Below are 11,915 nucleotides of genomic sequence, written 5' to 3'. Positions count from 1 at the left end.
TTCCAACTGTACCAAAAAAGCTTCTTGTGTTTATGAGCTAATATGACCTACTTATGGATGTTAATAAGTATTAATATTTTAGTAGACAAGTGAAGGAAATGTCATATGTCATTACGTATTTTCAGTGTACCAACTGTACCCGGTCTACCCTATTGAAAAAAAACAAACCTACAAGCCACATACCAATGTAAAAGTGTCCTGGCAGTTGTCTCTGTAACAGTTCGTAAATGACCAAAAAACAAAGAGAGAGAGAGAGTTTTTAATGAGACAACTTGATGGGTGTCTTTTCTGTCAGTCATTTGGATTAACATGCCTTGGGGGCGGGTTTTAAGGACAAAGAGTAGTTGAAGACATGGGGCGTGGTCTAATTCAGTCTGCGTGGGGTTTCAAACTGGACTAATTATTTTAGACCTCTGATATAATGAAGAAAATGTTTCAGATATGTGCGTTTTGCTGTTTGTTCTGTTTCCAACTGATTGGTAAGTGGAAGAAACATGTTATGATTTTATATTTGTTATTTTTGTAGAGCTGTAATGAACTTCAGTTCCACCACCAATAAATAAAAGAAAGGAAATTTAACCACTGTTCAGTTGACTTATTTAACTCTTAACATTAAGCCAAAATTCGATGTCCAATATATTACAATGTGCGTATTCAGATGTCTGTTTTGTTTGTTTGTTTTTTACCTTGTAATAAATGTGTGCCTGATGTGTATGTGTAACTAAGAAACTAAAGTTTCTGTTTGTTATTTAGGTGTATTTGCTGATGATGAAGTGAAGTCAGTATCAGTGATGGAAGGGAAATCTGTCACTCTAAACATTTCTGTTACTGAAATAAAGAGCATTACTATGATCATGTGGAAGTTTGGATCTAACGAATCACTCATAGCTAAAATCAGTAAGTTCAGTAAGATCACTGTATATGATAACAGACTAAAGCTGGACAATCAGACTGGATCTCTGACCATTACAAACATCAACACCATAGACTCTGGACTTTATAAAGCATTCATCACCTGCAGCAGCTGCAAAAAGACCACACACACATTCAATGTTACTGTCTATGGTGAGTAGAGAATTACAGTTCACTACATTATTTATTACGGAAGTGGTTACAAGCCTCACAAAACAATTTTTTTTTAAACATTACATTTTTGATTTGCTTTGGTGTACTGAAACAAAACATGGTATACGAGGACTGACTATAAAGTATCCAGACGTGTAATATGAAAAATACAAGACGAGAGATGCAATACGATAGAAAACAACCACATCTACGGGCAACTGGCGATTGGCAGCTTTATCACGACAATTAGCCCATGCGTTGTGTCTTGCGCAGAGTTTTTTGGCAAAACATCAAATCACCCAGGTGACTCAAACCACCTACAGCCCAGATCTGGTGCCCTGTCAATTCTGGCATTTCCCAAAACTAAAATCAGCTTTGAAGAGGACTGAGGCATCGTTGTCCTATGTACAATGTATCTTATATTTTGTATCTTCTTCAATAATGTGTCTGTTTTTCCTAATACATGGATGTATGCTTTCTGGACAGCCCTTGAATATTGCATTCATGCTGTGTGTAACGCCTGTAACAATTTAGGCAATTTAAAAAAAAATTTTTTTTAAAATAAAAACACCACAGCAGTACCCATGTGCTCTTATAACTTCATATGCCAGTTGGTAATGTATAGAAGATGCAGGAAATGTGGCTTAGTGTAGAGATCTGCACGGGACTTTTTTTTTCATCCCGCTGTTGTGAACAGAAGTTGAAATGTCATTCTGAGAACCAGTTTATGGCAGGGCCCCGTTCTAACTGCTGGTGTGGAGGGAGATGTGCCACACTGTGATTGGATCTTTCTGGAGGAACAGAAACAAATGTTTAGAAACATCAGATAAGATGCCATGACAACTGCCAGGCCTTCTGCATCCATGGCCACCTAAGAGAGGACTTCTGATTGGACTATGGGTTGACCCTAACTATCACATCCAATAGTATTTGATCTTTTCTAGTGCTTTTCATCTGCTGCAAGATTACTTTACAGTAGTAAAATGAAAATTATTTTTTACCGAAAGTTCATTACTGAATTAGCAATCTGTAATGTAAAATAATTTCTAATAAAAGATCCTTTTCTGTTGTTCACTCCAACGTTGTGTTGAGTGATATGACACTAGGGGTCACTCTAGGGAGCCCAAACACCTTTGACAACATTGAAAAAAGGCCAATAAAATTGGGTGTGCAGAATTTGCATAGCTGGCCACACTCCAGACATCTGGGTATAAATAGGCCAGCTTCCAAGACAGGCTGGGGCACCATGTGCAACAGTCAGGAAGCCTCAGGGGTCTGAACAGATCGGTGGGGAAGCACGATTTGGTTATCCGATTCCTCAGAGGTGCCCACAGGTTGAACCCTCCCAGGCTGCGCCTCATCCCCTCCTGGGATCTGTCTGTGGGCCTTCAGGCCTTACAGCAAGTCCATTTGAGACCCTTCAGTCACTCGATCTCAGTGCCCTCTCCTTGAAGACAGCCCTCCTGACTGCACTCACCTCTGTTAAAAAAGTGAGAGATCTCCAAGCCCTTTCTGTCAACGACTCGTGCCTAGAACTAGGGCCAGCAGACTCTCATGTCATCCTGAGACCCCGGCCTGGATATGTACCCAAGGTACCCACCACTCCCTTCAGAGGTCAGGTGGTGACCTTGCAAGCCATCCTTTCTCAGGAAGGTGACCCCAACCTATCTCTATTATGCCCAGTCCGTGCTCCGTGAAATTTATATCGAACACATTCAAAGTTTTAGACATTCTGAACAGCTCTTTGTCTGTTTTGGAGGTCAGCAGAAGGCGAATGTTGTCTCCAAGCAAAGGATCTTACCCTGCACTTTGGGAGTGAGAGCCTACTCAACCAGGGGAGTCACGGCTTCGGCAGCTTTGGCGAATGGGGCCTCTCTTACAGACAACTGTAGATCTGCAGGTTGGGCTACACCTAACACATTCGCTAGATGCTGTAATCTACAAATGAAGCCAGTATCTTCCAGAGCTTCAACTCAGGAGACTGGTGTGGTGTAGAGCTTGCTATTGTGCTTCCCCCCTCAGGATGATTACACTTCTTAAGTTCAGTAAGTTTCCTTGGGTAAATCCTGAACCACTCCTTTCATCACTTAGCATGCGTAGCCAAGTTCGGCAGAGGAACTTGCTATTAGAACCCAATACAAGGTAGGTTGTCTGATCATGTGAACTCTTGTATTGGGTTGGTGCTCTACATGTAGTGGCTCCTCTTGTGGCCCCATGTGTGTATTCTCCACATTATATTCCCTAACATGCAGTTTTTCCCCTGAGACAGGCTCTGTCTCTAGGTTCTAAGTTTTGATAGTCTCTCCTTGCATGGAGCCCACCTCAGAATCTTCCCTATGTAGCACTCCCTCTGCAAGTCTTTACACGTTATTCATGTTACCTCCCCTCCAGGTAGGATGTGATCTCCGTAGTGTCTCTCCGACAGTCACTGACCTAACGTCTCCAAGATTCTCAGCTGCTTACTATGATTCTACTACGAGGAAAGGCTCCAACTGAGGCTTCGGCATTGGCAGGTCACGAAGAGGTGAGGTGCATTTATTCTAACAAGTTGGCCGCTTGATATCTGCACCCCCATGCACTTGTGACACAGTCTGGCAATTGTGGCGTTTAGTATAGGGACCCCTAGTGTCATATCATGTGACACAACGCCGGTGTGAACGACAGAAAGGGAACATCTTGGTTACATATTGTAACCCTTGTTGCCTGATGGAGGGAACAGAGATGTTGTGTCCCTCATGCCACAGCTCTGGACTGCCTCTGAGTGGGTTGAGATGCTTCTCGACTTCTCAGAGCAGAACAAGTGAGCAGATCCCACGTTACCCTATTTATACCCGGATGTCCGGGGAATGGTCAGATATGCAAATTCTGCACACCCAATTTCATTGGCCTTTTCTCAATGTTGTCAGAGGTGTTTGGGCTCCCAAGAGCAACCCCTAGTGTCGTATCACTTGACACAAAGTTTCTGTTCCCTCCTCCAGGGAATGAGGGTTACCATACATATTGGGCACAACTTGATTGCAAATAAAAATAAAAAAAAAATAAGACGAGAAAAGAAAACATGGTACTTATTAAAAGAATCACCCTTTATTTAAATATATGAACACAGAAAACTGCTTACTTTTTTCCAAGTGTGGAAAGAGCCTCTCACGCTCCCGCTCTAATGACATCACTCTTCAAGAAGTAACTACACACACTGCGTCGTCTTCTTGTTAGACAGGTGTCAGCGTTAAGGTGCAATACTGCCACCAGTGAGGTCAACCAGGTACTGGTGCTGAAGTATTTACGTGTCGTGTTAACGTAAAAATCTTATGCATATTGTGGTTACCACCAATACTGTCATCACACAATATTGTCACACCCTAAATTAACATGATGTTGTTATTTCATTATTGCTTTGATTATCGTCAATACCGGTATATTACAACACCCCTAATATGGTTGATGGTGTGGTCTGAATGATTACAGACATTCCCACCTCTGTTAATAACAGAAAATTGAACACTGTTTCCAAAATTTATCCAGTTTCAGTGCTTTGATATTATTATATTTATTTGTAATGTTAGGAAATTAACAATAAATCAACATTAACATCTTAAACTTGCACTAATATGTCATTTATACCACCTAAGCAGTAATTTATTATGATCGCATGTCTTATTTAGTGATACAAGCTCAGAAACATTTATAACCTGTTGAAGTTTTTTTTATATTGTTTATTGACTTGGTGCCATGATGGATATTGAAATGTTGTTATTTATTTTTTCTTTTAAATAGTATAGATGATTACTTAATGGTAATGCAATATTTGTGAACACAACTGTGTATGTCAGACTATAAATCTCCCAAAACTATGCATGGGGGCTTTCTTTGGTGTTGTTACGCCCCATCTAGGCATAAAGGACACCACATGAAATGAGAGAGTAAAGCAAGGAGTCTTTTTAGAAGTTTTAATGATATAATGAAAAGAGCAAACTGCAGCACGCAGTATAAATATTTTGGGAAATCTTTTCAGGAGCTGACTTGACCAAAAAAAAAAAAAAAAAAAAAAAAAAAAACGGTATTTTAAGTATCCAACAAAAGAAAATAAAAATAAAATATACTACCCTACTCCCTAACCAAAACCAAAGTCCAAAAAGTGGGTACAATAAACAAAAAAGGCGTCAGACTCCTTATCTTACTTACCTTACCTCCTTACCAAGCTCTCACTGTTTACACTTATATACAAATTATTTACAAACTTGAAAGGGGCAGTCCAGAACAGTGTCAGTAATCAGGCAATTGGGTCAAAATACAAAACAGCTTCACTATCAGAGAACAAATAATCACAGGGCAAACTACACACAGCAACGCCAAAGCAACACTTCCTTACAACAAAACACAGTTTCCTTCCAAATGAACTGACATCAGGGCTTAGGTGTGCCTAGAGCTGACTGCACCAACCACGATGGTCTAGTCATTAGCCTGCAGAAACCAATCATCAGATCCCCTGGACACAAACACTTTCAAAAGAAAGAAGAGACAAAATAGAGGGTTGTAACAGTTACCACCCCTCATAGACCCCATGCTACCCCTTTGCCACCTAAAAATGATTTTCTAGATCCTCCCATCTTTATGACCACAACAAACAGGAGATTTTTTAGACGTGCACTTCAGCACATGTAGCCTACTGAAATATTCTGCAATTCGAGATCACAATAGGGTGTGAGATGATATGTATTTTTTTTTTTTAATTTGTAATTTAATGCATAAGTAGGCTAAATGTGAGCACAGTGCAGCTGTACTAGAAAATATGTGCTAATTTTTCTTTCATTTGTAAAGTATGAAAATGAAACCATCTTTAAATGCATTAAAATAACTAATTTTACATTCTGACATTTACGTGTTGTTGACTTCTGCCCCTTTTCACATTATTGCAGATTTTTTTCCTTTGTACTACGCTTGAACTGTTGCAATGAATTAATTTTGACAACTAATAGAATGTTAAACATTGTCTTGCATTGCTTGCATGTTCAGAGTTCAATGCTTCATCAGCACCATGAACTGAACTGGTCCATGCCATATTTGGAAACAGTTCCACCTATGGGTTGTGAGATACCAAAAATGCTTATAACATTCAAACAGTTCGTCAGAAAATCATTATATTGGTGTCAGTGGATTCCTTGTGTCATGCCAAATCTGAGGATATAAATTTTCAGCTGAACCGTGTGTCCGCCATTTTGAAATGTGTCATAAATTGCAAAATCTTGTGAACCATTTGACATATCTGCACAAAAATCAGTAGGGATCATCGACAACATGTCCCGGAGGTACCTGAGAACACATTATATATTAAATTCTCTCTGTGTTTACCACAATTAATACAATCCTTTCTTTGAATGATGCTCTTGTGGCAGATGTTGTGCCAAATTTCAATTCCCTCCCAAATTATTAACCAGGAAACCTGTTTCAACAGTAACTGCTACCAACTTTCTTTCTGGAATTTAATCCAGCACAAAAAAAAATCTGATCAGGTGCTACTGGAGATCTGCATGAAATCAGACCTCTAGCTCCGTGGATGGGCCTGTGCTTTTAATTAGCACAGTTGTGGGTTAAAAAAAAAAAAATGCTCTTACTGCATATTTACGTCTACATTTTTTGCATTGTATAATTTATTTCATAACCTCATAACTGCATTCTGACCCACATTTCATTCTCGTTTGTCTTTATTTTCAGCTTGTCTGCCTGTTCCTAACATTACCAGAGACTGTTCATCATCATCATCATCTTGTTCTTTGTTGTGTTCAGTGGTGAAAGTGAGTCATGTGACTCTCTCCTGGTACAAAGGAAACAGTTTATTGTCCAGCATCCGTGTTTCTGATCTCAGTATCAGTCTCTCTCTACTAGAGGCTGACATTTTTTCGGGAATCCCGCGGGTCACGGGAATCCCGCGGGATGGGAAACAAAATCAGTAATAATCACGGGATTGGGACGGGATAGGAAAAAATGTCAGCGGGAGTGGGCGGGACCGGGAATCGTAACGCTATGAAACCCAACTTTATACACAAATATACCTTTTATATAAATAAACTATAAACGATATATTGTAATTTTGAACTTAATTCTAGTTGACCTGTCTCTTTATGCTCTCCTTCTGTATGCTTTGGTGTGGCTGGTTAAGCAAGTGAGTTCATGACGGACAAATCGTTAACGACTGGCAATACAGCAGGATATCCAAACGCTCACCTATCATTCATCGACCATATGGCTTTTCATCTGAAAGATGTATGTAGAAAAATGTAAAAAAAAAAAAAAAAAAAAAAACTAGAAAAATGTGCGCTATTGAAGTGTCAGTGCGAGTGTGGAAGCCGAATAGTAGCGCGGTACTGCATGACAGAGGCGCCGGTGCGGTCACTTGCTTTTAAAATATCGTCATTTTTGGTCATACAGATAAGAGTGATAGGCATCTTTCGAATTTATAAAGACTCAACGTTTATTTGTGTGCACTCAGAAAAACAAGGAAACGTTGCGCTTTTGTAAACTAATTAAAGCAAAAAGGACGCGCTTTCTGCCGTCTGTCTCTGTGAACTTGAGCGCGTCACTTCGAAACTCCGTGTATATTTGCTTTAGAGACAAGAAAAATATATCTATAGAGTGAAATGTCTACTTTCAAATGGACCAATTAAAATAGGAAACGTTTGCATGAATGATTTACATGAAATTTAGTGTGTGCAATGCGCACTGCATTTGTTTAAGATGGCTTTCGGTTCAATAATAAAAAAAAACCCTACATTTTTCATTTTTATTCAACTAATGTAAAAAAAAGTTAAGGGCATATTGTGATCTATACTGTATTCTTTACTGTAACTGGCAGATTCCACCAAAAAAACATAATACGGGAGTGGGAGGGAATGGGAGTCATTCTTCCGGGATTGGGAAGGGACGGGATTTTCTCCCAGTTTTTTCGTTGGATTGGGACGGGACGGGATTTTCTCCCAGTTTTTTCGTGGGATTGGGATGGGATGGGATTTTTTTTTGTGGGAGTGGGACGGGAGAGGTTTGAAAATCGACTCCGGTGTCACCTTCTACTCTCTACCTCTGGAGGTTCAGTGTCTGGATGATTCCTACAGCTGTGTTGTGGCTTATTCATTCACCAACCAGACCACACATCTCACCAATACTTAACTATGTCAGGCATGTCCAGGTACATGTGACAGTCTTTCTAGATTTTCACTGATTGCTCCTTTATGAGTAATTTCATTCCAAGTATTATTTTTAATTAATTTAACATCACTTTACTGACATCTCATCTTGACTTTTCTATCTGCTGAGATGCTTTCATTAAAATAAAGGGAAATATTTTTCCCTCCAATGATGAAACAGGAAACTTGTTAGATTAATTAATTTGTCATTTTCATTGTGTGCCAAATATTGTACAGAAATTACACACTTCAGCTCCTATAATAAATGTCCTTCACTGTTAAAACTTTCATTGTGTTCTTTTATCTCCTTAGATTGCACATTCTGTTGTCATGCTACTGAAGCTGTGACTCGATTGGTCATCTCTGCTGTGGTGGGTGTGGCTGCTGTTTTTTTTATGGTGTATGACATCACATCCAGGAAAGGTGAAAAGTAGAGATGACAAAACAGACATCATCATCATCATTAAACCCTCGCAGATAAATTATATATTCTAACATTGTTAATGTGTCCAACCCTTGTCAGAATAGTTTTACATTTAAACAAACTGGCTTATCAGTTCATATTGAATGACCTTATGAATTATAGTTTAGTTGCTTTAGTTGTTTTGGCTAAACCATAACTGAGAATAACAGAAGTTTCTTTCACCACTAGGTGGATTTTGTTGTTGTTATTGTTTTTTTTTTTTAATAATTTTTTTCACATCAATAACACCACCTACTGGTTCAGTCTATCAGTGTTAGCAATGTTAGGAGGCTTTTTAAGTCAGTGCATGTAAATAGTTTAATGAAATTTAGCATGGTGGTAAAGCTTCGCTGTTTTGAATAATGTAGCTTTTCAGAATGCGCTGTTTTGTTAAGTAGTGTGGTATTGTTGTGTAGTAAGGTTTTCTTTCTCTGTGTTCCTTTACAATATATACAAATTAAAATAATTTTCGAAAAGGAAAAAAACTAAGTTTGATCAGTGTTTTTTGTGTATTTTTGGTTGCTTTGCTATGACAGATAGCAAAACGGCCACTGATAGAACTACTTGTTCAGTGCCTAATTAGAAAACCTACAAATTCAATTCATGTTATTTTAACTAGGTAAATACAGCCTTTTTTGTTGTTGTTTTTAATATGTTGCATACGTACACTCTAAACCCGGATAAGTTGAATTTACTTAAAAAATTGGAGGAAACTGGTTGCCCTAAAAAATTTAAGTAATGTAAAGTTTATTTAACTTAAAATGTTTTGTAATATGAATTACAAAGGTCATTTCATTTAACTTAAAATGTTTTGTAACATCATTTCATTTGCAATTATTATAACTATTATATTTAAGTCAAATATACTAATTTCCAAGTTAAATCTATATCAAATGTTTTATTTTTCCAATTTGTTAACCTAGAAAATTAAGAAAAAAGCAAACAAATAAAGGAACATTAATGCAATTTTCCCTTTTATTTTAAATCAATTCAATTACAAATATTCAATTGAAAACACAACAAAACCATTTTTTCATATCCTGAAAACATTTCCCCATAAAACATGGGAGAAAAAAAAAAGTTCAAAAAGATACTAGTTCAACAAATTAACTTATCGTTAAGCACACAAACAAGTTTTCCTCAGAATCGCAACAAACAGCATCAAAACGATATGTTTTTTCCACACTCTGAGTTCACACTATTGGCAATACTGAATTTTAGGTGTCAGCTCACCTTTTCCCGACAAAAAATATAAAATACTTTTCATACACTTAGGATAGTCCAGGTGTAGGCAGGGAAATCAGTCTGAAAACAATGGACATAGAAGGCCTGAGATTGGTCAGTTCATCCATTACCAAGCTTTCTTCCAAGATGATTCCCACTCTAGATGAGGTGAGCTGTGAACTTTCTTGATCAACGCTGAGGATTCTTACTGAAGTCTGTCTTGTCAGCTGCCTCCTAACAGAGGAAGAAACAGAACGACAAATACATTATCAAGTCAGTTAGACAATGCTGTTGTTAAATACTCAAAGTCATATGCTGCCTTCACACCATGTCATAATTACTTTAATTCTGAGAGGACAACATTGTGATGTTCAGCTTGTGAGCTGTTCATGTCAATAGACTGGGAATTGCGCTTTTCTATGGCAACACTATCAATGTCTAAATTAATCTGGAGCAGTCAGATACAGTGGTTAGGTGGTACAGCTCTCAGAAAATTTCCAGTTTACAGATGGTAATTAGACTTTAGGGTTTACGTTTAATTGTACATCTACAGAATATTTAAAGTAAAATCCACATACAAACACTACTGGCATATGGTCAGGAAGATCGGTGTTATTCAGGAAAGCTTGTAAACAACAGGAATGAGTGCAGGACAGACTCACACCATCATCATTATGAATAATCTTCTGACACACACTGTGCTAGTCAAAGTGATCATCCTCAGAACAGGTCTCAGTTAACCCACGACATACAGTTGATCTTGAACTTTGGTGTGAAGGTGGCATAAATGTGAACAAGGAAATTGTTTTGTTCTTGAATAATTTCCATGTTTGAACAAAGAGACAGGGTTTCACAGACAGGGCTTCACAGACAGGGCTTAGCTTAAGCCAGGACTAGGCCTTAGTTAAATTAAGATACTTAAATAGCTTTTATAAAAACACCTTAAAAACTTTACTGGTGTGCATCTTGAGAAAAGAAAAATGGCACTGACATATTTTAAAATATGTCATTACAAGGTATTTTCAGTAAAGACTCCTTGTCATGTTATTAAACATGTTATTTTATTCTGAGACTGGCCTTAAGCCTTGTCTGTGAAACCAGGAGGAAAATGTGTAAATAGCAGTGCTCTCTTATCAGTTATTAGGATCATACTTACACTTTCAAAGCATCTCTTCCATTTCTTCTTTCTTCCAAAACAAGATAGTCGTTAAGAGGACTCTGAACCTAGATAGAACAGAAGTATATTCATCCGCCTTTGTATTTATACCGCTAATTAACGAAAACTTACGCTTTCAAGCAATAGCCATGTCTAAATTAAACGTGGTACATTAACGTACTGCACTCACCATATTAGCTCCACCTTTGTCGCTCCTCGGCTGGAATCGCGGCTACTGTATGAGTAAAACTAAATTTACACTCCTCACAAACAACAGCTCCTCGAGTGAAAAAGAAATCATTGAAAGAAAAAGGCAAAAAATGTTAGTCGAACTCGCCAGTCAGGGGTTCAAGCGCAGGCGAGTGAGAACACTAGCTATCAACGGATGAGAAATGTCCCGTCGTTTAGACGAACAACAACTTTTGCCGATCACAAAGAGTTTCTCGAGGGACGTGATAAAAGATAAATGGCGGAAAACAATACCAATAGAACTATCTAAATCTAAATTTCCATATTCATCCACAGCTTAAATTCATACACAATCACAGTGACAAAATGGCGCTGTTACTCGCAGCACCGGTGGAGGAGGCGTGGTCAGGAGATAAATTTCATAATACGAGTTAATTTAACTTAAGTTTATTCACAGGTTCAAATATGTCTACAAATTAGTAGAATCTACTTATATTTTATAAGCAATGCAGTAAAACTTAAATATTGTGTTCAATTGTAATTAAATGGTTTAATTAGATACAAAATCCGGGCTTACAGTGTATTTGATTTATATATATGTGATGCGATCTAGCAAAACCCAACACATGGTGAAATTTTA

General features: G+C 38.0%; 1 protein-coding gene and 1 long non-coding RNA gene across 3 annotated transcripts; one reads left to right on the top strand and one right to left on the bottom strand.

Moving 5' to 3' along the window:
* Positions 1-378: 378 nt before the first annotated feature.
* On the top strand, positions 379-9,101 carry LOC127153304 (uncharacterized). Of its 2 annotated transcripts, none has more exons than XM_051094340.1 (3): positions 379-479; positions 754-1,065; positions 8,556-9,101. In XM_051094340.1, exons 1-3 carry the CDS (start codon positions 422-424, stop codon positions 8,675-8,677), a joined length of 492 nt encoding a protein of 163 aa, XP_050950297.1. In that variant the 5' UTR covers positions 379-421; the 3' UTR covers positions 8,678-9,101. The 2 variants fall into 2 exon arrangements, with proteins under 2 accessions (XP_050950297.1, XP_050950296.1); XM_051094339.1 differs by lacking the exon at positions 8,556-9,101 and adding an exon at positions 6,778-7,368.
* A 562-nt stretch (positions 9,102-9,663) lies between these two features.
* On the bottom strand, positions 9,664-11,562 carry LOC127153310 (uncharacterized). The gene is made up of 3 exons (XR_007825241.1): positions 11,277-11,562; positions 11,087-11,154; positions 9,664-10,164 (listed from the first exon to the last, which is right to left on the bottom strand). It is a non-coding gene; the product is annotated as an uncharacterized LOC127153310 (long non-coding RNA).
* Between the last annotated feature and the right edge of the window lie 353 nt (positions 11,563-11,915).

This window comes from Labeo rohita, chromosome 22 (genome assembly GCF_022985175.1).
Source record: "Labeo rohita strain BAU-BD-2019 chromosome 22, IGBB_LRoh.1.0, whole genome shotgun sequence".
Taxonomy (NCBI): Eukaryota; Metazoa; Chordata; class Actinopteri; order Cypriniformes; family Cyprinidae; genus Labeo; species Labeo rohita.
This window is presented reverse-complemented; position numbering and strand designations above follow the sequence as displayed.

Coding starts and splice junctions, on each gene's coding strand:
- LOC127153304 (XM_051094339.1), top strand. CDS start 422: ATGAAGAAAATGTTTCAGATATGTGCGTTTTGCTGTTTGTTCTGTTTC. Junction 480..753: donor GTTCTGTTTCCAACTGATTG/GTAAGTGGAAGA, acceptor TTTGTTATTTAG/GTGTATTTGCTGATGATGAA. Junction 1,066..6,777: donor ATTCAATGTTACTGTCTATG/GTGAGTAGAGAA, acceptor CTTTATTTTCAG/CTTGTCTGCCTGTTCCTAAC.